This window comes from Podospora pseudocomata, assembly GCF_035222375.1.
Source record: "Podospora pseudocomata strain CBS 415.72m chromosome 1 map unlocalized CBS415.72m_1, whole genome shotgun sequence".
Classification (NCBI taxonomy): domain Eukaryota; kingdom Fungi; phylum Ascomycota; class Sordariomycetes; order Sordariales; family Podosporaceae; genus Podospora; species Podospora pseudocomata.
In genome coordinates this window covers 7,512,965-7,534,052 of record NW_026946363.1, presented here as the reverse complement: position 1 = coordinate 7,534,052, position 21,088 = coordinate 7,512,965, and the positions used below count along the sequence as shown (strand labels likewise).

General features: G+C 51.1%; 8 protein-coding genes across 8 annotated transcripts; 3 read left to right on the top strand and 5 right to left on the bottom strand.

Moving 5' to 3' along the window:
• Positions 1–109: 109 nt before the first annotated feature.
• Positions 110–3,215, top strand: CDC53 (ubiquitin ligase (cullin) of SCF; the record flags this gene model as incomplete). Its single annotated transcript, XM_062886810.1, has 6 exons — positions 110–165; positions 237–306; positions 363–379; positions 441–514; positions 570–2,452; positions 2,516–3,215. 6 exons carry the CDS (start codon positions 110–112, stop codon positions 2,702–2,704), a joined length of 2,289 nt encoding a protein of 762 aa, XP_062749966.1. The 3' UTR covers positions 2,705–3,215.
• A 292-nt stretch (positions 3,216–3,507) lies between these two features.
• Positions 3,508–4,494, bottom strand: QC762_123880 (uncharacterized protein; the record flags this gene model as incomplete). The annotated part of the gene is made up of 1 exon (XM_062886809.1): positions 3,508–4,494. One exon carries the CDS (start codon positions 4,492–4,494, stop codon positions 3,508–3,510), a length of 987 nt encoding a protein of 328 aa, XP_062749965.1.
• A 1,043-nt stretch (positions 4,495–5,537) lies between these two features.
• TOK1 (Potassium channel) lies at positions 5,538–10,664 on the top strand. Its single transcript, XM_062886808.1, has 8 exons — positions 5,538–6,760; positions 6,837–7,019; positions 7,072–7,210; positions 7,271–7,576; positions 7,635–8,155; positions 8,208–8,354; positions 8,412–9,072; positions 9,127–10,664. Exons 1-8 carry the CDS (start codon positions 6,666–6,668, stop codon positions 9,319–9,321), a joined length of 2,247 nt encoding a protein of 748 aa, XP_062749964.1. The 5' UTR covers positions 5,538–6,665; the 3' UTR covers positions 9,322–10,664.
• A 270-nt stretch (positions 10,665–10,934) lies between these two features.
• Positions 10,935–11,546, bottom strand: QC762_123860 (uncharacterized protein; the record flags this gene model as incomplete). Its single annotated transcript, XM_062886807.1, has 1 exon — positions 10,935–11,546. One exon carries the CDS (start codon positions 11,544–11,546, stop codon positions 10,935–10,937), a length of 612 nt encoding a protein of 203 aa, XP_062749963.1.
• A 778-nt stretch (positions 11,547–12,324) lies between these two features.
• ras1 lies at positions 12,325–14,420 on the bottom strand. The gene is made up of 4 exons (XM_062886806.1): positions 13,679–14,420; positions 13,458–13,572; positions 13,109–13,384; positions 12,325–13,050 (listed from the first exon to the last, which is right to left on the bottom strand). The coding sequence occupies exons 1-4, from the start codon at positions 13,688–13,690 to the stop codon at positions 12,809–12,811; spliced, it is 645 nt and encodes a 214-aa protein (XP_062749962.1). The 5' UTR covers positions 13,691–14,420; the 3' UTR covers positions 12,325–12,808.
• A 2,573-nt stretch (positions 14,421–16,993) lies between these two features.
• Positions 16,994–18,892, bottom strand: QC762_123840 (uncharacterized protein). The gene is made up of 6 exons (XM_062886805.1): positions 18,441–18,892; positions 18,349–18,357; positions 18,247–18,291; positions 17,782–18,196; positions 17,519–17,726; positions 16,994–17,461 (listed from the first exon to the last, which is right to left on the bottom strand). Exons 1-6 carry the CDS (start codon positions 18,642–18,644, stop codon positions 17,326–17,328), a joined length of 1,017 nt encoding a protein of 338 aa, XP_062749961.1. The 5' UTR covers positions 18,645–18,892; the 3' UTR covers positions 16,994–17,325.
• Positions 18,748–20,048, top strand: QC762_123830 (uncharacterized protein). The gene is made up of 5 exons (XM_062886804.1): positions 18,748–19,147; positions 19,256–19,352; positions 19,410–19,543; positions 19,619–19,921; positions 19,977–20,048. The coding sequence occupies exons 1-4, from the start codon at positions 19,145–19,147 to the stop codon at positions 19,802–19,804; spliced, it is 420 nt and encodes a 139-aa protein (XP_062749960.1). The 5' UTR covers positions 18,748–19,144; the 3' UTR covers positions 19,805–19,921; positions 19,977–20,048.
• NBP35 (cytosolic Fe-S cluster assembly factor nbp35) lies at positions 20,024–21,067 on the bottom strand (the record flags this gene model as incomplete). The annotated part of the gene is made up of 1 exon (XM_062886803.1): positions 20,024–21,067. One exon carries the CDS (start codon positions 21,065–21,067, stop codon positions 20,024–20,026), a length of 1,044 nt encoding a protein of 347 aa, XP_062749959.1.
• Positions 21,068–21,088: the final 21 nt, after the last annotated feature.

The following is a 21,088-nucleotide window of genomic DNA, read 5'->3' as shown; positions in this document are numbered from 1 at the left end:
CAATTAATCCATCCTGGTCACACCAACTTGCACCACCTCACCGAACACCTCGCCGTCGTGTCTAGTCCACCGTTGTCTTTCCGTGGGAGACGTCGATACTTTTCAGAAGATGCCTCCACCAGCGTTTTCGGGTGCCTCCCACACCCGTGATGATGTCGACAGCACGTACGTCCAGGTCCAAGCCTGTCTTGCCCAGGCCGCCCCGATGCGAAGGAACGCCTGCTGATGTGACTTAGATGGCTCACCCTACGAACGGGCATCGATGGCATCATGACAAACCTCCACAGCGGCCTGAATCTCGCCGACGTATGTCTCCCTCCTACATCCGTGAATGGGCGCATCGCTAACATCGCCGCGGGCAGTACATGAAACTCTACACGTTCGTTTCGAACCCTTCCTACCGAGCCCTCACGTTCTCGACACTGACTATGCATCTCCAGAACGGTTCACAATTTTTGCACGAGCCAGAAGGCTGTCAGCTTCAACGCTGGTTCGCTTGGAGCTCATAGAGGTGGTCAGTGTCTCCGTTGGTTGTCTAGACGCTTTGAATTGCTGACTTGGCTCTGTAGCACACTTACTGGGAGAGGACCTGTACAAGCTGCTCAATGAGTATTTGGCACAGCATCTGACGGGTCTTGTGGAGGAATCGAAGAGTCACACTGAAGAGGCTCTTCTAGCCTTCTACATTCGGGAGTGGAATCGTTACACCAACGCCGCAAAGTACATTCATCATATCTTCGGGTACCTGAACCGCCACTGGGTAAAGCGGGAGATGGACGAGGGCAAGAAGTCGGTGTACGATGTCTACACCCTGCACCTCGTCAAATGGCGCGATGTCCTCTTCCACCAAGTTGTCCACAAAGTCATGGACTCGGTCCTTAAACTGGTGGAGAAGCACCGCAACGGCGAAACCATCGAATACAACCAGATCAAACTGGTTGTCGACTCCTTCATCTCCTTGGGACTCGACGAGAACGACTCCCACAAGCCCACGCTCAACGTCTATCGCTTCCATTTCGAGAAGCCATTCCTTGAAGCGACCAAAGTATTTTACACGAACGAGAGCAAGCAGTTCCTTGCCGAGAACAGCGTTGTTGAGTTCATGAAGAAAGCCGAGGCACGTCTGGAGGAGGAGGAAAACCGAGTGCAGCTATACTTGATCGGGGACATAATTATCCAGCTCAAGAAGGCTTGTAACCAGGTGCTCATTGAGGACCACAGCAACCTGCTCCGCGACGAGTTTCAGGTTCTCCTTGATAATGACAGGGAGGAAGACATGGCGCGCATGTACAGTTTGCTTTCGCGCATTGCTGGTGGCCTCGACCCCTTGCGGGCCAAATTCGAAAATCACGTTCGCAAGGCCGGATTGGCTGCTGTCGCCAAGGTGGCCTCCGATGCCGACAAGTTGGAGCCCAAGGTCTACGTGGATGCGCTACTTGAGATTCACACGCAGTATCAAGGCTTGGTCAAGCGCGCGTTCAACGATGAGGCCGAGTTTACAAGATCCCTCGATAACGCGTGCAGGGAATTCGTCAACCGCAATGAAGTCTGCAAGTCTGGATCCAACAAGTCGCCGGAGCTCCTGGCCAAGTATACCGATATCCTTTTGCGCAAGAGCAGCACTGGTGTGGAAGATGGTGCTCTGGAGGAGACTTTGACGCAGATCATGACTGTGTTCAAATACATTGAGGACAAAGATGTCTTTCAAAAGTTCTACTCTCGCATGTTGGCTCGCCGGTTGGTTCACAGCAACTCGTCGTCCGATGACGCCGAGACTAGCATGATCAGCAAGCTCAAGGAGGCGTGCGGATTCGAGTACACCAGCAAGCTGCAGCGCATGTTCCAGGATATGCAGATCTCCAAAGATCTGAATACTGGCTTCAAGGGGCACGTACAGGCCAGCATCGAGGGCAAGAACTTGGACTCTACCTACTCGGTACTGGGCACAGGTTTCTGGCCCCTGACTGCCCCGGGGACAAACTTCAACCCACCGGAGGAAATTGCGCAAGATTGCGAGCGCTTCACACGTTTCTATAAGCACAAGCACGATGGCCGGAAGCTCACCTGGTTGTGGCAGCTTTGCAAGGGAGACATCAAGGCGAACTATGTTCGAAACGCCAAGATGCCATACACATTTTCAGTATCTGTGTATCAGATGGCCATCTTGCTTCTGTTCAACGAAAAGCTTCAAAACACGTATGAGGAAATTGCGCAAACAACTCAGCTCAACAGCGAATCTCTGGATCCAGCGCTCCTGGTCTGCCTCAAAGCCAAGGTCCTGACCTGTGATTCTGGTGCCAAGGTGGGGCCTGGCAATACATATTCTCTGAACCTCGACTTCAAGAACAAGAAGTACAGGGTCAATCTGAACGTTGGCATGAAGAGCGAGACGAAGCAGGAGGAAGCAGAGACGAACAAGACGATTGAAGAAGACAGGAAACTGTTGCTTCAGGTATGTCCTTTTATTTTTCCATGGTCCCAAGAGGACGAATCAAATGCTAACATGGACACCTAGTCTGCCATTGTCCGCATCATGAAGGCCCGCAAGAAGATGAAGCACCAGCAGCTCGTTTCCGAAACCATTAACCAAATCCGGTCCCGTTTTGTGCCCAAGGTTGCCGATATCAAGAAGTGTATCGAGATTTTGCTCGACAAGGAGTACCTCGAGCGCTTGGAGGACGATGAGCTCGGTTATCTGGCGTAATATCACTTCGTCGGGTTGCTGGGGCCGAAGACGAGGGTATTTATAGAGAGGAAACAAACAACCGGACAGCGAAAAAAGAGGTGGATGGGGAACGGAGTTGCTAAATTGTTTGTATCTCGCAGAACGATGGATATGGGGAGCGACAGGGAAACAACAAACCGGGCAAGGTTCGGCTTTAGCCATCAACGCCCATTAAACAGTTGATAAGTTTTTCTTTTGAGGGTCGGGCAAGGGATTTGGGAGGGTCAGGTTGGGCTTGGTCAGGTGCATTTGTAGCCTTTTTCATCCATGATGGCACCCTAAGTAGCAAGGAATCAGTCGCCCACACTCCAAATGGGCTCTCTGGATCTCCAGTCCCATTACTTTTGCTCAGGTAGTTTGCAGTAAGCGGTTCCACGCCTAGCGAGTTGGCAAATCAAGGCTCCGGTGGGTCATGGTAACTTTAACGGAAGACGGAAGACAGAAACGGCGTGTATGTTTGTGCAAATGTGATCTTGACGTCTTTCGTGGACCACACATACCCTGAGCTACCGTGTCCTGAAGCCACAGAAAATCCGCGCCCCTGTAATGCAACTTGAAATGCTGAATATATGTACACAAAACGTAACAAGCCCGGTTCTTCCCCCGCCGTTTTGGACTCCTGCCGCTAACCTTCTTGACCTATTTAATGCAACCAGTAAAAGAACCAAAAAGCCCCCAAGTTGTCGCCAGCCGTTGAGTCCGATACCAAAGAAATGGAACAAGAGGAGAAAAAAAAAGGAAAAAAAAAAGGCTCGCCATCAGAAGAAGAATGGAATCGATGTCTATGCCTCCAAATCAGAAGCAGACCCCAAGCTGGAGTCAGGAGGAGGAGGCCTCCTCGCCCCGCCAAAGGTCCTCAAAAGCCCGTGAAGCAGCACAAACCAGATCACGATCCCCAGTATCACCAGCCCTCGGCCGAGGTGGATCACAAGCCTTGTGACCCCTGACCTGTGTTCAGCACCACTGCCACCACCGCGTCTTGCCTTCCTTAGCGTCGATCGTCCCCTCCATCCCGAGTCGTCAAAAGAGGCTGTCCTTCCCGAGGGTAGTGTTGCCCTTTCCCGCTCAAAGTAACAGCCGTTCTCGAGGTCGATCTCCTCCTTGTCTCTGTGGTCGTAGTCGTAGTCCTCGTGATAGGGGGTTGAACTAAGGAGGTCGAGGTCATCTTTTTCTTGAAGCCGATGGTCTTCTCGCTCTGGTGGGCTGTCGCTGTTGGGGTCCTGCCCTGGGGAAGAAGACGAAAATAGAGGAGGGGGCATGGGGACTGGCGGCAGTGGCTTGTTGCTGGTGTTGTTGCCTGGCGTGATCAGACCGAGGTCGCCTGTGGGGTTGGTGTCGTCATCATCGCCAATATCCAGGGAATAGAGAATGTCGATGGTGTCAGCGGTTGTGAGGTTCTGGTGCTGGGTCATGTTGAGGAATGGGTTCCGGCTGCTGGCGTGGCGGCGACTGCTCCCGAGGGAGATGTAGTTGTTGTTGTTGCTGCTGTAAGCCTTGATCAGGCTCTCTGACCTAAAGGCGGCGGCGGCCTTTTGACGAAGAAGGATCTGAGTCGGGCTCGTCTGGGAGGCTGGCCTGCGGAGACTGGGTCTTTTAGGTGGTGGTGTTCTGGGAGATGGAGATCCTGGTGGTAATGTTGGGGGGGTTATTTGGAAGCAGTTCTTCGGGTTCAGTGGGGAGGGAACCAGAGGCGCATAATAGGGTCGAACTGGCGTCTTCTCTGGCACAGGCGGTGGTGAGGGCGCTGTTGACGACATGATTTCGATCATTGATTGTCCACAATGATCATCATACTTCTTCTGGTTGTTGATTTGGAGTTGACAACGGGAGAAGAAATGTGCAGATCTACGGTTCGTATTGAGGCACAGCCGACTGGTCGAGCAAGAGGACCGCTGTGGTTTTGAGCGTTGGTACTGGGTGAGACGAGGCGCGGTTTGACACGTTCCATGCCGCGCCGCTCTGAAGAATGTAAGGGAGGGCCCTATTCGGATAACAAATGTCAGAACAGCTCTGCCCGTCAGCAAGGTCAGGCCAGATCGGATCCTTCTTCAAGCAAAGACCTGTGTGCCGGTGCCCTGGTGCGATGACAATCTGAAACTGCGAATTCCCCGACGGTCTCCAAGCCGGGCCTTAGCATGTTGAACAAACAAATTTCTTTAAGTTAGACAGACGTCTGGACTTTTTGGCAAGTGCAATGCCTTGGTGACCTCGTCGAGAGTGGTCAAAGCCGGAAGCCAAAGATGCCTTGGTGAGACTGAGACGGAGTCACGGACCGCCCAGAAGGACGTGGTTTGCGCTTTGGTGATCAGCCTGCACCAAGGCGGGAGGGCCGCTGGAAATATTCGGCTTGAAATAGTTTCTGCGACCATATCGTTCGTCAGTCCAACTCAGTTGTGAACCGACACAATCATCTTCGGGGCTACGGATTACTTGATTTACATCACCACAAAAGAGGCTTCTTCCTCATGGCCCAACAGAGTCGGGTACATAATGAAAAAGAGAGGTAAACATCAAAAATTGCGGCCATAACGACCCCGAAGGGCAATTAAAGACAACCAAACTCCTCGATGTGCAATGAAGGCTAGTCACCCTACCCCTAGGAATTCGTGATCTCCCGGAGGTTGGCCAAGGTAAGTATGAAGAAGAAAAAAGGAAACCAGTAAATTTGGGGCCGGGACTGTGAAATATATAGGCTGGTTTGCGGGGTCCGTGCACGCCTGCAAATTCACGTCACTGTAAAATTGTCTGTGCACTGTTGAGGTTGAGGTAGAACGTCAGTGCGTCGTACTTGCTCGGAATCATCACAAACCATATCAAACTGACACCAGATGAGGGAGAGCAACACCGGCAGTCTCATGAATATATTTGGGGTGTTAAAACTTGGAGAAATATCTGGATTCTACTCTTATCTGGAAAAGTTCATATCTCCCAGTTTTTAAAGCTACAGTTATCTTGGTAATGTCATCACGAACGTAAGAAAACTGGTCCTGTAATCCAAGCTCGGTAGGTATCCCCCATGTGAATGACATAAAAAAGATGTGAAGTCTTATCCAGTTTGTTGTAGACTCTCCTCATGAAAGAGTGGGAATTTGCAATGGTTAATGCAAGAAAGAATTCTGGGATGATTATCAAAGTCGAAATCACCATAGTTTGATGAGACAGCCAGAATCAGCCTCTGATTTAGGACCAACTTATGGGGCAGTAACTACCCTAAATACCGCTACATCCAGTGGATGATTGGGCCTGTTTTCTCAACCCATGGCCCCAAAGGGAAGTGGCGGCGGACCTCCAGATTGGGATTGTGGGAGAATCATGATACTACGAATGGAAGGCAGGAACGGGAAACCTCATGAGGCCATGAGCACAAGGCTCTCTGCAACACCAAATATACATCATACTTTCCACTCCAGGAAGTCCAATCGGATGGAATAGGAAGCCACAAACGCCAGGCCGCCCGACAATGTATAGTAACCGCCACATATGACAAGATCACGACTATTGAGTCATCCGAAGTGGTGGATGGACAAATGTCAAACACTTGTACTTAGTGAGTCGGTATCCTGTGGGCGAGAGGCATGGAGCCAAGCTGCTTCATGTCAGGGACTTGGTCAGACTCCGACAAAGTTCTGTCTTTGTGCAAGGAGAACTCGCTCCCCCGTGTACCATCGGTACCTACATCGCAACTGTGATACCCTTTCGAATCACACGTGAGCCTGTTGATATGTTTCTCATGGTGCTGTCAACCTCAAGTATACAGACCACAATGGAGTCCCACAGCGATCTCGCTCGACTGGAGAGAAAGTGATTGGTGGCTTGCCCTGTTCCCCTTCCATTCTTTTCCGCAAGGACATCGTCGAACGTTGGCGCTCCAAATCAATGTTTATATGCAAGGTTGATCGTCAACAACAAGCCCTGTGGGAGATAAACACGAATCTGTTATATGACGAGCAGATATGCCCAACAAACCATCAGCTCCGGCTCCGGTTGCCGCAATCCGAACCGCTGCAGGAGGTCGGATAAAGCTTCGAGGACAAAGTGATAACTTGCCACAGTATGTTTTTCTATATTGTGTTTATGTTTCTGGTGCACATAGCTGACCTTTCGGTGGCAGAAAGTGGTGGTTTGCTTCGACGGCCATTCCACTCATCGCTGCAACCATTGGGCCGTTCTCCAACGTCTTGTCCATCGTGTCCTTGGTGAGTCCATGGAGATTCACATTGCCTGACAATGGCTTGCCATTCAGCGACAACCATGGCTCCGATGATGCCGCTTGGGGTATACCTGATCCAAATTGGTGAGATTACACCCCCTTCCAAAAGAAATTATTCCCGCTCACCACATTACAGGGAAATCATCCCCAACATCTTCTCCATCATCTTTGGCCTCCTCGGCCACTTGTTTCTGCTGTTAAACTTCACACGTCGAGTACGATACATAGTGGCCTTGCCTTTATCAATTGTATTCTGGCTCTTGTCGGCTCTCATCGTAGGTACTTACACACCCATTCTATGTCACGATATTCTGACATGTCCATTTTGCACACAGCTGATAGTCGTGGAAATTGCCATGGCAATCTATGCACCACCTGTGGCGCCTGGTGAAGCATATTCTCAGGGCTTCTGGCACTCCGTCCTGGCATCGCTCATGTACGTCCTCAGCTGTGCCATGCTGATGGTTAACATGGTTGGCTACTTTAAGGGACACTATCCACAAAAATTTGAGCTAGATGACGACCAAAGGACACTGATTCTCCAGACCATGAGCTTTTTCTTCTGGTTGGCAGGAGGTGCAGGGGTGTTTTGCGCGTTGGAAGGCTTTACTTATGCTGATTCCCTATATTTCTCTCAGGTGGTAAGTCAGCTGGTCCCCTGGTGCACGTAATCAGAACCTTGCTGATGACGAGGATCAGACAATCCTCACTGTGGGGTTCGGAGACTTCGCACCCAAAACCGATTCGGGAAGGGGATTTCTGTTTGCATTCCAGATTATCGGTGTCATCTTCTTGGGTCTTGTCATTGGCAGCCTGACGCGCTTCGCAGCCAACATCAGCGCGGACAAGATCATCAAACGTCATCGGCAACACAAACGCGAGTCGACCGTCGGGAGAACAGTGACCAGTGAAAAGGAACTGAGAGAGCGGTTAGGCCTGCCGCCCGTGAGGCCGGATTCAGCAGCTGCCGAAGGAGGCCTGGCAGAGAGCGCCTCAGAATATGCCCGCCGGGCATCCATAATGCAGCTCGGGCGCCTGGAGATTGTGGGAAGAGCAGTTACATTTGACGAGGGCAAGGCCCAAAATGCGGTTGGCAGCGGAGAAGAAGTTCTTCGCGACAGACGAAAGAAGCGGCGGCAAAAACTACTGTTGTTGGAGGAGGAAAAGGACAGGTTTGATGTCATGAGGCAGATACAGGAGGAGACAAAACACTGGAAACAGTAGGCCCCTTTTGCTTTGTCGTGACAGACTGACTGCTGACCTTAGACACAGATCATGGGCGCTTGGGATGGCACTGTTGGTATTTTTCTCCTTTTGGACAATTGGGGCTCTGGTTTTCATGGTGACTGAAACACGGATATCCCAATGGAGATACTTTGACAGCCTTTACTTTTGCTTTGTGGCAATCTTGACGATCGGGTAAATATCCTGGCCAATCTTCATTGTGACTTGTTTCCCAAGCTAATTACTGAGCAGGTATGGTGATCTCGCCCCCAAGTCCAACATTGGCAAGCCGTTCTTTATTGTCTGGTCCATCACCGCGGTTCCCATTGTCACAGTCCTGGTTCAGCAAATGAGTCAAACCGTTGTCATGGCTATCAACAGGGGTACCTTTACTCTGGCAGATTGGACCATCATGCCCAAGAAGGGAATCCTCAAAAGCTTTCTCACTCGTCACTCTACCCTGGCCAAGTTATTAAACAGGAAACAGGTCGACACAGAAAAAGGCAAGCATCCAGAGAGACCTATGCGTGACGAGCGGCATTTCAGCGACATAGACCCCGAGCGTTCTCTTGGTCAGCAGCAAGACGGGAGTCGGGTGCTGGAAAAGGAGAAGTATGATGACAATGAGCTTGCCAAAGAGCTGTCCGCTGCCATCAAGGCTGTTGCCCACGACCTGAGATCCCATCCGCCAAAGGTGTACTCATATGGCGAGTGGGAAAGATTCACGAAGCTGATACGATTCACCGCCTTGTCTTCTTTAGAAAGCGATGAGTCGGTGGAGAGGGATGAACAAACAGAATGGGACTGGATTGGTGAAGATAGCCCTCTGCTCGCCGACGTTACTGAAGCAGAGTGGATTCTTGATAGGCTGTGTGAAAGTTTGGGACGATGGATGAGGAGACAGGTCCAGAAGGTGAATATAACTCTCACTGATACCAAGTTGAAAGCCAACTAACTTTGTGCATAGCATGAGCAGAGAAAATACTGGGATGAGGTGTTTGATGTCATGGAAGGCAGGGTTGGGGATAGAAGGAAAGGGGAGGCAGCGACAGACACGCGGCGAGTTGGAAGTAGGTCATATGGGCATGGCAGGAACGAAGATTGGAAAGGAGTGAAATGGGAGGAGCCAACAGGAAACATGGAAAGACCGCTGACCAGATAATTCTTGGGATGACGACGGGGGCGCAATCTGGTTCCAAACCCTTCTTCGCGCCTCACTTCCACCAAAGATGACAGCTGAACTTGTCACGAAGCCCCTTTGTGGCTACAGCTCAAGCAGCCTCCAGCCCACTTGATTACCCCATGGCCTTTACGCAATAAAACTGCATTCATAGATTTTCATTTGAACCTTACCATTCATACGGAGCCGAGCTCAATTTCCCACAACCGCGAAGAAACGTCAAAACCCAGCCAAAAAGACTTCCACTCACTCAACAACGCCCACGGCCCACCCCAAACTCCAGCCTGACTCCGCGTCAGCGGAACAACTCCCAAGGCCACCGTCAACTATTCCACCCACAACCATCCTCCGAGGGAGTCGAGGCAATCAATGGGCAGTGCCGCGGTGAACAAAGGGGACGAAGTCCTCAGGCTCACGGGGTCCCGAGAGGAGGAGGTAGATGATCTCTTAGACATCTCCAGCAAACCCAAGAGTCTCTTCTACATCACCTTAGTAGAACCATTTCAACACCCCTGCTTTCTGTTATATGAATTCAATCCTCCCACGGCTCCAGCTCTAACCTCAGCATCTCAGATTCAGCAGTCTGAACAGCGCAGCACGTCGGCGACACAGCCATACGAAGCCTATCTATACGAGCTCACTAATGATGGTGTAGAGCGGACACTTTTAAATTCGGCTGAGCTGGCCAACAAAACCAAAAGAATTTGCCCAAAAGACCAATGGAAGCGGTTAGGTACGCTTCGATATCGCTGGAACTTTGAAGCGCTCATCGAGAGAGCGGCAATTCCTCTGCTTAAAAACAACAGTGGAGGTTCAAACAAAGCTTCTGACTGGATCTCGTTTTGTATGCAACTGTTGTCAGACTTGTCAGACCCTGATACTATTCTCACAATGTTCGAAACGGACACGAATAGCACGGCACCGACACCACAGCCCGTAAGACAGGATGCGGGAGATACACAACACCAGGAGCAAAGCCAACCCCAAAATTCCCCCCTGTAACAAAACCAGCTTCAAGATCGCGTACGAGGTCTTGTTTGGCAGCAAGAGCAGCCTCGAAATCACGCAACAGGCTTTGGCCACCACCAGCAGCATGCCCAGCCACTATTATGGGAGCGATGACTCCAACAAAAGAGCCAGTCTCCAGGCTTGGTTTTGAACCACATTCGAAGCCAAGTGCAAGCTCAAGGAGGGTCACAAGTACCTCTGCAACCACAAGAAGGACCTTGATAGGGCGGTTCCTCTATTTACCTAAACGGTTCAGTAAACCCAAGTTATGAGCGAATGAAAAACATTCGATATGCAACAGCGGCAACTATCACTCAATTCAGCGGACTTTGGTGGAATATCAATAAAACCAAGATAGAGCTTCTAGGTAGAATTTACCGAATCGTTACCCTGATACCCAGTCCATATCAGCCAGCTGACGTCGAGAGCATAAACCAAAATAACCTGTCTTTGCAGTGGTTGAATTTGTTTACCTTGTTGCGCATCAGAAGTGGACGAGAAGACCATACCGTACGTGCAAAATATCCCCTAAAACTTCATTGTGATCCCCATCTGAATATCTTTGCGAGCATCGAGATGCCAAACACCTACACATCATCCCCTTCCTCACCTACCCTCCTGATCCCCTCCCAATGCCCCATCCCACCTCCAGCCCAGCCGCCATCATTCCAAACCCAGAGCCTCAGAATATCTCCCTTTTCCTCTTCTGTATCCACCTCCCTAGTCCCCATCATGACTGGAACATCCTCTCCCCTTTCTGCTTCGTCCTCCCACCCAGGCCCATTGTACCGACTCAAATACCCCAGCTGACACCTCCTCCTGTTCGGCTCCCCCCCGTCATCAAAAACTGTCTTGTCCCCCCAGGCAGAAAAAACAAGCGAGAGCTGATCCCCGGAGAGATTCCCCTCGTTGTCAAAACCGCAACCCCGACAGACAGACAGCAAGTGCTCCAAGGTAGGGGCCGGTGTCAGACCCGGGTGCTGGTGCTGAAACGAAATGACAATGGCGTACAGCCCGCAGAGGAGGTTGTCCGAGGGGGTGGGGATCCTCACGAACCGGCCTTTGGGGTGAAAGGCGGAGAAGAAACGGTTGCGTGCATGGATGTAGGCGCGGTAGCGTCCGAGTGTGGGTTTGGTCGGGGAGAGGAGGATGTCGGTTGCCTGGGAGACCCGGGCGTTTGTTGGCTTTGCGACGGCCATGGTAGCCCTCAGAAAAACGTCGGGCAATGAAGAGGTGTTTGCGAGGTGACGACGGGGTTCAGGGTTGCTTGGGGAGGATAACCCTAACCCAGAACCGCTAATGTCTTGTCATTTATGAGCCAGCTCCGAGAGAACTTTTGTGGGTGATAAATGATGGCAAAAGCTACGCTCGGTCGGTCCTTGGGCACATGTGGGCACCGGATTTGGGAATGCAGAGAGGCACGGTTGGTGTTGGGTGCTCTTATATCAGATCTCAGCTCGGCATATGCCGGTCAGATATGCATCGCAGTTACCCTAGCCAAGGAGCTCCAAAAGGAAGCCGATGGTGGTTCGGTACCATGCAATTATTGGTTGGTAAGTTTAGACCTGTGCGTGAGAGGGAGATGCGGCGTGGGCTTATCCCCTCCGCCTTATCTTGTTCTCTATCCGACTCCTAGCTATAATCTTGTGCGAGCTATTGAGAGGAGAAGGCGCACGCGAGGATAGATGGATCACTAGGAACCGTATCACGGCCTCATGCGGTGTAACAGACAGAGTTCCCCTCCATCTTCTTGCCAGCTATCGCGAGAGGACCAACATGCCAGTAATGCCAGGACTGAAGCAACTCAGGCTCAAAGTAGGCCAAGCTAGTTTCGTCTCTCGAAGGAAACAATACCAATCAGAATCCCAGTACTGTGTTGCAGGGAGGGCCGGAGCTGAACCGAACTCGCCTCGCGCCGACAATGATCACTGTTGATCGATGGATACGTGCAGCCTTGGGGCCTTGAAGGGCGCGTAATCCGGTGGCAACAACACAACATCATCACATTCTCTCACCATAAACTACCTGCACGCTAAGGTAAACAGATAACCCATTTTGACCACTGACCGCCGCTGGCATGAAAAATGAGATGTAAGAAAGATAGAAGAAAGGATTACAAAAGTGTCTGAGAGCATAAAAACCCAAATAGGATCGCCAGGTTTAGTTCAAATAACTCCCAAAACAAAAACAACAAGAAGACCGCAATGTGGGTTCGAAAAGAGATTTTGCGCCCACCCCTCCAGCATCAGCAACATCAAGCATGTCATCTCTGGATGGCCGAAAATGGGCATCATCAAAGTCATTATGACTTGGATACCCGTCCACCAATGTGTAGATTCCGTCCCGAAAGGCCATGGCATCTGCCTTAAGCCCCACCAACTCCATTCCCCGATGCATTATTAGCCGTTATATAAGGTCTCCCCAGAGACCGGCAGTGTGTCCGTCTTCTGCGGCGTCCCATTTACATGAGGATGCACTTGGCGCAGCAGCCCGCCTGAGCGTCATCCTCACCGACATCAATCTTGCCCATGCCTTGACTGTTGTGGGAGAGGCCGCTGCCCGAAGCTGTGCCTCCTTGCATCTCACGGTTGTACCGTCTGATGGCGCGAACAACCTCGTAGAAAGCTTGCTCGACGTTTGTGTTGGTCTTTGCTGAAGTCTCGAGGAACTTGCAACGGAACTCGCGAGCAAGAGCCTCGCCCTCTGTGAAAGCAAGTCAATACATGTATCCAAACACCACACATGAATCTTGCAAACATACCCTCTTGCGGCACCTTGCGCTCACTAGCCAAATCGACCTTGTTTCCTACCACAACCATGGGAAATATGTCCTTGTCCTTTACGCGAAGGATCTGCTGCTGGAAGGTTCTTATCTCTTCGAAGCTTTCGCGGGATGTGATGGAATACACGAGCAGGAACCCTTCGCCGGTACGCATGTACTGCTCTCTCATCGCAGAGTACTCCTCCTGGCCGGCGGTATCGAGGACATCGAGCAGCGCGACTTCATCATCAACGATGCACTGCTTGCGATACGAATCTGCAACGCCGCAGTTAGTCGACCTGGTCGCGGTCATCAACTGGATGCGGAAAAATGAAATGAGTATGCGCACCCTCAATAGTTGGATCATATTCATCGACGAAGTGCGATTGGATAAGCTGGATTGTGAGGCAGGACTTGCCGACACCGCCGCCGCCGACCACAACGAGCTTGTACTCTCGAGTAAACTAAGCAACCAAAAGCGCGACGTCAGCAATCAATTTATCAACCCAAACAAGATCATCGCAGTTGAAGCGCGCTGCTCGCCATCTCAACAGAATTGAAAGAACCAACCTTGGAAGCCATTGCTGTGGACTGAGGATGCTGGAGAGAAGATGGAGCGACACCGATAACAGGAGGTCTGGATCACGCGGTACGGGCGTCGGGGATTGAGCTTTCAAAAAGATGCCAGGGCGGAAGCTCTCAAGAGAATGGGTCGAAATTACGGGGCGCTGCTTTCTCGGGCTACGGAGTCGAGCAGACCGTCGTGGGATATTCGCGGTTTTCGCTGGAAAGGGGATCCCAGGTGGTGGACTGGATTGAAAGATGTAGCACTGCTGGAGAAAACAGTTGCTGTTGTGCCCGGCGAATTAATGGGAGCGCCCCTGGAGTGGGGATCGGCAATGGGGGCCTGGGGTTGCTACTGGCTGGTGCTATGGTGTTAGCGGTTGGCTCAAGCTGCTTTGCGCTGCGCGTGGCCGGGCGGTTTGTTTTGTCGGACGACGAGATTTTTCAACGCGTATTGAAGTGATCTTTAAGATTTTGGGCAGCTGAATCAAGATCATAAAGGACAAGCAACCTCAGCAGGTTTCGGGACCAGGTAAAAGGAAGAGAGGCAGAGGCACGGCGGGCAATGGAGCGGGCACAAAAGAAAAAGCAACAGCGCCTGGACCAAAGGACCGCTCTGAGAAGTCAAGAAAAAGGAAGGGTCCGTGTGCCTTCCCCTGGGGGCGATTTGATAGGGTGGGCTGGAGGCGTTCGCGTCTTCTGATTGGCGAAGTGAGTGCTTGAGCGATGGTGCCGTGCAAGGGTCAGAACAGTCCAAGACCACCCCGGTTAACTCGCCTTGTCCTTTTGGGCGAACGGTTCAAATTGGTCATGCCTTGTTGCGTCCAGTATCGCCCGCACACACTGTGATGATAAGCGCTATGATATAGTTCGTCTTGATCTCTTCACATTGTATGAAAAAAAGCTGTCTGACCTAATACTCCCAGCAATTGCAGATCTCCTATCGTGAGTATGGACTCTGTTTGCAATAATGCCCCTGAAGTTTAGACTAGCATCACACAAGTAGAGAACGTTGACGCCATTTGCGGTCCCACACCGGCGGTAGGAATAAGCGCCCCTGGCCCTCTAGCAAGCAACTTCCTTGACGGCAAAATATGAAATCAAAGAGCCAACTTACGATGTCTCCCCCTCACCATCATCCCACAAAAGGTTTGAAAAAGCCAGGAATGGTTGCACACCATGTCGATAACCGGTTATTCTCAGTTCCGATTCGCGAGTCACAAATCTCGATTTTCCAGTGGCTAGCCCTGCACAATTTGACGCAGTACAGTAGAGATTAGCTAGTGTTGAGTTTTTCTCGTAGACACGGCAAGTATTGGAGGGAAGCCTCTGTGGTTGGATGGCCATTCTCGTCACTGACATCTATGTACTAGCCAAAGCCCCAGCTCCAGGCATATAGGGCTGAAAAGAGCCCGAGAGTCAGTGAGCTTTGTTGCCTCATGTCTTACAGCTGGAACGAAAATATACCCAGCATTTCCATCTGGGTCGTTGAGAATGCCAGCGTGCAAGTGGCCACAGGAAGTGGGTTGCAACGTTGTTTCTAGAAGACGTCGCTGAGCCCCGTAAAGATGTATTCTTCCCTTGCATTCAATCGGACTGCCCAGAGCCGTCAACCTCGTGATCTCCGAGGGCGGATGAGCTTCGGCGTGCATCTCAACAACAACACGCACTGTGTGAGCGGTCCTGTCTCGTTAGGCTCTTGGCAGACTCCCATCCTTCCTGCGGCTGCAGGTCAACAACGTGCCGCAACGTGGTGTTTGAAGTTAGTTCCACAAGCTGGCAAAACCTGGGTTTTTGCCCGCTCGAGTTTCTTCCGGCCGTCAGGTCAAGATTGTCCTACCACATGGTATGTTCAAAATGTTTCTCTTCAGTCATCCATCTGCCCGCCCTCAGTTCACACACCGACAGAGAATCGTCCTCCTTGGCCCGTCAACCCCCCTCCCCCCCGGCTTCTTTTCTACATTTGGCAAATTAACCCAGGCCCTGGCCCAACCCCGCGAACTAGTCAGTCAGGAATTGCTGCCGTTTTCAGCGATGTACACTACAAATCTCACTGGCAACTGATTTTCGGTGGGATTTGCAAAGTCTGACTTGACTGCGACTACGAACGGAAAAGTTTGATGCTCATGGAATCGCCTGTTTACTTAGGGCGATGTGCTTGTTAGACACAAAACAACCTGGGATAACATTGTAACCAGTGTCTCATCGTGTCCCAATCCCCTCCAAAGCAACTCCAACTTGCAGCAGGCACCTTGGCTTGACTTTCAGCATTGTGCCTCCTGCAGTGGGCGGCACCAGTGATCATATTCCCTTGCGTTGCGCTGTGCCGCAGCTCTGCCTTTGCTGGGCGAGATTCGAAAACCATCAAAGAGATTTGGGGTCTCTGATGCTGCAAATGGATCGCCGGTTGGAACCAGGACGGGGCGGGAAGTGGGTGGGCGTGGTCTCAAGTGATAATCCCCACATTTTTATATAACCGCTTCGGGAAGGTTTCTCGGGTTCTGTTCATTCATCGGTCGACCTGCCATCGGTTCCAATGACTCGGAGCAGCTACCCCGCGAAAGGCAGTTGATTCAAGTGGCCCTGAAGAAATAAAGATGGCAGTAGGACACTCTCTTGAGTGTAAAGCCAGGATACTTGTATACCTTCTCGTCATCTTGGGTCAAACAGAACCTGGATCTACCTTGAATATTGACCCCTCCAAAATCATCCCTGGTCCAAGCTCCAAGCTAGCGAGATAAGGTAGGTGGGGCAGTGGAGACAAGAAGTTCAACATCGTCAGGGTCCCACGCCGTGGACAAGAAAGTTAGAGACTGCTCCTGGGAATAATAAAACCGTTTACAGATAGTTTCTGGGTGTTTGAATAGGTAATGAGACTTCAAAGATAGTTCAAATGTTTTGAATAGAAAGTAATCAGCATTTAAAGATTGTCCAGAGACTTTAAATGATAGTTGAGGGGTGTGTTGAGCCTTTGATATTCTGGTGTCTAGTTCCTCTGTCCACAGCGTGGGTCCTCACCACCGAAATTGTTGGCCAACCCGCAGTTCATCTCAACATCACTAGGCGCCAACCATTTACTCCGTACGCATGGTTCTGTCTTCATAGCCCGCTTGATACGTAAAGCATCCATGAACGCCCTCGGTGGACTCCTGGCCGATCGAAGCAACCACCAATATCGAATGCTTAGTTACAACTGATCCGACCCGCTCTAGGGCAAAGACGCATCGCTTCGCAATGACATTTCGCTTGGAGCGTCCCATGTTGTACTAATGTAGCCTGTGAAAATTCTTCTGGAACTTTTCTAGAATGCGTGTGGAAGGGGTTCGGTTGAGTGGCGTCCCCCCTTTCATTTCTCCTTTCCGCTTTCCGCTCGTCACCCCACGTTTTTCGATGAGCCTGGCTGCCTCTTGATGCACGCCACGCGCAGTTGCCCAGTGTTGGTACTGTACAGCTGCCCTGGATCTTCTGAGGCTCTTCTGCTGTCTCATACCCCTTCGAAAGCAATGAAACTTTGAGGCGCAAGACCATGATTCTTTCCATTGGAGTACAAATCATTCGAGGCCAGACTTGAAAATACATGGCTTGGCCCTGCCACAGGTACCATGAACCACCCAACTCCATAGGCCAATACACCAGTGACTTACATCGGACTCTCAGCTTTCTTCGCCACCTGGAGCCTTAACCTCCGTCTCTCCTTCATCGGGGTTCTCGGGCATTTCGATGCTCACCAGAGTCCCTTCCAGATTCTCCAATATCTCGGGAATAACTGTCTCAAGCTCGGCTCGGTTCCTGCTGTCTTGTCAGTACCGTTCTTCTCACAACCGCCAACAGGGGAGCTGCACATACTCGCCAACAAGCACAACCGTATTCTCAACCTGAAACTTGGGGTAACTTCCAACATCTATATCCTTTGGCGCCATCCTCTTTGCAAGGCCAGTCAGGTAATCCGCCATTTGGCTCTCCGGTTGGAGGGTCTTGATGGTCACGCGGATTTTGCCATTGCTCTGCACTCGAGGCTTGATATGCCGTGTAAGGCCGTCCAAAAGGTGCTTAACTGTGCTTTTAGTTAGTACATGAGTGTCGAGAAAACAGGACAGGGCGGTGAGTACAGAGTTCAGGTATGCCTGGCAGGATGTATACATTTCCATTGACAACTGAGACAGGAACCCAATACTTGTCTCGGCAGGCGAGAATCGCCTGATCCTCCACTGGACGACTAGAGTCATGAGGCAGCAAGACCATTTTCTTTTTTCCATCAAGCTCTTTGGACGGAACGTCAAAGTTGAAGGCAGCCCGTACCGGATCCTTGTGTTCGGCCGTCTTTTTCTTCATGAGAGAGTAAGCTTCTCCGTGAAGCACGAGGGGCAGGTGAAAGGCCTTGGCGATGGACTCGTAGGTTATGTCATCGTGTGTCGGGCCAATACCGCCCGAGGTGACGACAATATCATAGTTATGGCTCAGTCGTCTCACCGCCTCAATAATATCGTCCTCCACGTCAGGAATGATGTCTATTCTCTGGAGGCTCTGAGATGACGGTGTAAGTATGGGTCGAGTAGAGAAGATGGGCGACATACAATGCCTAGGGAGAAACACCATTTTGCAAGGTAATGTGAGTTGGCCTGTCAATATGGAGGTTAGTCTCGAAAATATGCCTGAGCATGTTTGGGGAAGCCTACCTCCTTGGTCTGTACACATATCGAATATGTCAGCTATTGACGGCCGCTGCGTGCTGAACAGATGCAAAGAAGTAAAAGACTGGTTCAAATACCTTCCCATTCAAAATTTCGTTCCCTATTATCAGACATGCCCCTGTGACGATATTCTTCTTTTGGCGTTCTGAGGCATCGAGACTGCTATATCGGTAGTCGGACAGACTGCGTTTCGATACCGACGAAGCAGCAGCAGATGTATGACCGTAGTTTGGCATTGGACGTAAAAGATGCCTTGCAACTTGATTGAGACGGGAGAACATGGTGATTAGTTCAAGGACAAGAGGTTGTGAATTGGTAAAGCGAGCAAGGGTACACCGCGCGGAGTGGGTGATTGTCTGTGGCCAATAGCAGGGAGGATTGCTTCCGATTTTGGAACGTCTGACCAGCACAGAGGATCGGAATCTCAATTACGGATGACCTCGGGAATAGGTTCACAATTCCAAAACTGGATAAGCTCTCTGGGGGGATGCCCTGTTAAGAAAGATGGAGTCGGCTACAAACCTGCAAGTGACGTCCACTGGCGGTTTACTGATTCCCGATAAAGCGGGGCTTACTTAAGGCAGCTGAGTGCGGACCGTAGTGCGGGGCACTGGTATCTCATGCATGTGAGCTCCACTGAGGCTCAACTCAACCTCCCTTGAGCACCCCACGCGTTCTCACCACCACTGCTGTCGCCCTTGGTCATAGGAAGCGTCTTTTATTAGTCACTTGCTGATCCCAGCTTCGTTCTCATCACTACACGCTCCACCAAGCCGGCAAGATGGTACCTACCCCTCCTCTATTACCTACCCAGGCCCCTATCTCTCATGCCCTCATGATGGCTTCGTGTAAAATATGTCGTTAGTTCGTAGCTTATCATAAATGAGCACAGTCTTCCTCACTCTACACCTTCTCCGACTCAACAAAACAGCATCTGCGCAAATTCCGCCTCAGCACCTCACGCTCCAATGACCCTCAGGCCGTGATATGTACATCTTCCCTGATCTCGCACGGTGCCACGCAATTTTGCTGATCGAGCACATTAGACTTCATCGACAAACAAACCAAGGAGATTCGCCAAGATGAAGATGGCACAGTCTACAAATCCCTCGATGAAATCGCCGATGACCTCCCTGACCACTCTCCCCGCTTCATCCTCCTGAGCTATCCTCTAACTCTTGTATGGGCCTCCCAAACACCACATACTTGTGATTCCATCAAGCATATGTCCGATATGCTAACCATACATATTTAGCCATCGGGGAGATTATCCGTACCATACGTCATGATTTACTACATGCCCACCACATGCAACAGCGAGCTGAGGATGCTGTACGCCGGTGCCAAGGAGCTCATGCGAAACACGAGCGAAGTCACCAAGATCTTGGATTTAGAGACCCCAGAGGAGCTGGAGGAGGTCCCGGAAAAACTCGGTGCCTAACATGCGGATGTTTTAGAGCTGGCGTTGGAAGGGTCATGGGCTTAGACATGTCATAGTCTTCATTCAGGGTTGTAGCAAATTATGAATTTTGTATGCCTCTGACATATGGGTATCAAGGTTGTTCTACATGAATTCTATCCAAAGTAGGTGCCGGTTATCTAACTACACGCAGATGCTGTATAGATTTACAGTGCCGACAACAAGGAAAAGTATTGTCTCTTAGCTGCTGCCATCCCCTTCCAGCAACAGCACCTCAGGATCTAGCCCAATTTGTTCTACCAGCCCCTTGACCACCCCCTTCAGCGCCTTGCAGGCCGAGCTGTCGGGGAACGAGTCGAAGAAGCTCTCCCCGTAGTCGCAGGCGATCCCTATCCTTGGGTCTAGGGGCACGCTCCCCAAGAATGGAATGCCCAACTCTTCTGCCAGTCCTCGGCCTCCTCCGGTGTGGTCGAGAAAGATTTTGCTCTCATGCTTGCAGCCTGGGCACACAAACAAGCTCATATTTTCCACAATTCCTAATATCCTGATCCCGGCCTTTCTGCAAAAATCAATCTCCTTTCTCACATCCAACAAGGCCACCTCCTGCGGCGTGGTCACCACTACCGCTCCTTCGATCTTGCTTTCCTTTAAGAATGTGTTGACACTGAGATGCTCGTCACTTGTCCCCGGAGGGGTATCGACCAAGAGAAAGTCCAACTCTCCCCACTGGACATCTTTTAAGAATTGCTTGATCAGGCCGTTCTTTTTCGGCCCTCGCCAGATAATCGCATCATCCCGGTTTGGCAGCAGGAACTGAATAGACATGACGGCCAAGTTGTCCATCGCCCATACTGGCTCCCAACCGGCATTGCTGGTGTGGATCGTCTCCGTTTCCACCCCCAACATCTTTGGTATACTTGGCCCGCAAATGTCCGTATCCATCACGCCCACTGTTGTATCGGGGTTTGTCGCGAACGCATGCGCGAGTTGTACCGTGAGCGTCGATTTCCCTACTCCTCCCTTGCCGCTCAACACCAATATCTTGTGCTTCACATCTGCCAGACGGGCTGTGATCAGGGGGAGGTCTGGATCGGGACCTTTCGGAGCGGAGGCGCATATTTGCTGGTTGGGGCAGCCGGCGCACGAGTCTGCAGTGCCCGCTTGCTCGGACTCGGGTCCCGGGCAGTGTTCTGGTTCTGGCGCGACAAGGTCTGGCTTCTTTTTGAGAGGGTTGGCTAGAACATCCCTGACCTCTTCGTCGGGCGCTTCCAAAGATGGCGCCATCGTGTTCGCGGATGTGTAGAT

Bases quoted from the DNA above. Each gene is read 5' to 3' on its own strand.
- TOK1 (XM_062886808.1), top strand. From the start codon at position 6,666: ATGACGAGCAGATATGCCCAACAAACCATCAGCTCCGGCTCCGGTTGC. The intron at 8,156-8,207 runs GTAGGCCCCTTT...CCTTAGACACAG, and splicing joins GAGACAAAACACTGGAAACA to ATCATGGGCGCTTGGGATGG. The intron at 9,073-9,126 runs GTGAATATAACT...CTTTGTGCATAG, and splicing joins TGAGGAGACAGGTCCAGAAG to CATGAGCAGAGAAAATACTG.
- ras1 (XM_062886806.1), bottom strand. The intron at 13,385-13,457 runs GTGCGCATACTC...GCGGCGTTGCAG, and splicing joins ATATGATCCAACTATTGAGG to ATTCGTATCGCAAGCAGTGC. The intron at 13,051-13,108 runs GTATGTTTGCAA...TTGCTTTCACAG, and splicing joins GCGCAAGGTGCCGCAAGAGG to AGGGCGAGGCTCTTGCTCGC.
- QC762_123830 (XM_062886804.1), top strand. The intron at 19,353-19,409 runs GTACATCTTCCC...CGAGCACATTAG, and splicing joins TGACCCTCAGGCCGTGATAT to ACTTCATCGACAAACAAACC. The intron at 19,544-19,618 runs GTATGGGCCTCC...ATACATATTTAG, and splicing joins TGAGCTATCCTCTAACTCTT to CCATCGGGGAGATTATCCGT.
- QC762_123840 (XM_062886805.1), bottom strand. From the start codon at position 18,644: ATGTTCTCCCGTCTCAATCAAGTTGCAAGGCATCTTTTACGTCCAATG. The intron at 17,727-17,781 runs GTACTCACCGCC...CTAAAAGCACAG, and splicing joins GCCAGGCATACCTGAACTCT to TTAAGCACCTTTTGGACGGC. The intron at 17,462-17,518 runs GTATGTGCAGCT...ACAAGACAGCAG, and splicing joins ACGGTTGTGCTTGTTGGCGA to GAACCGAGCCGAGCTTGAGA.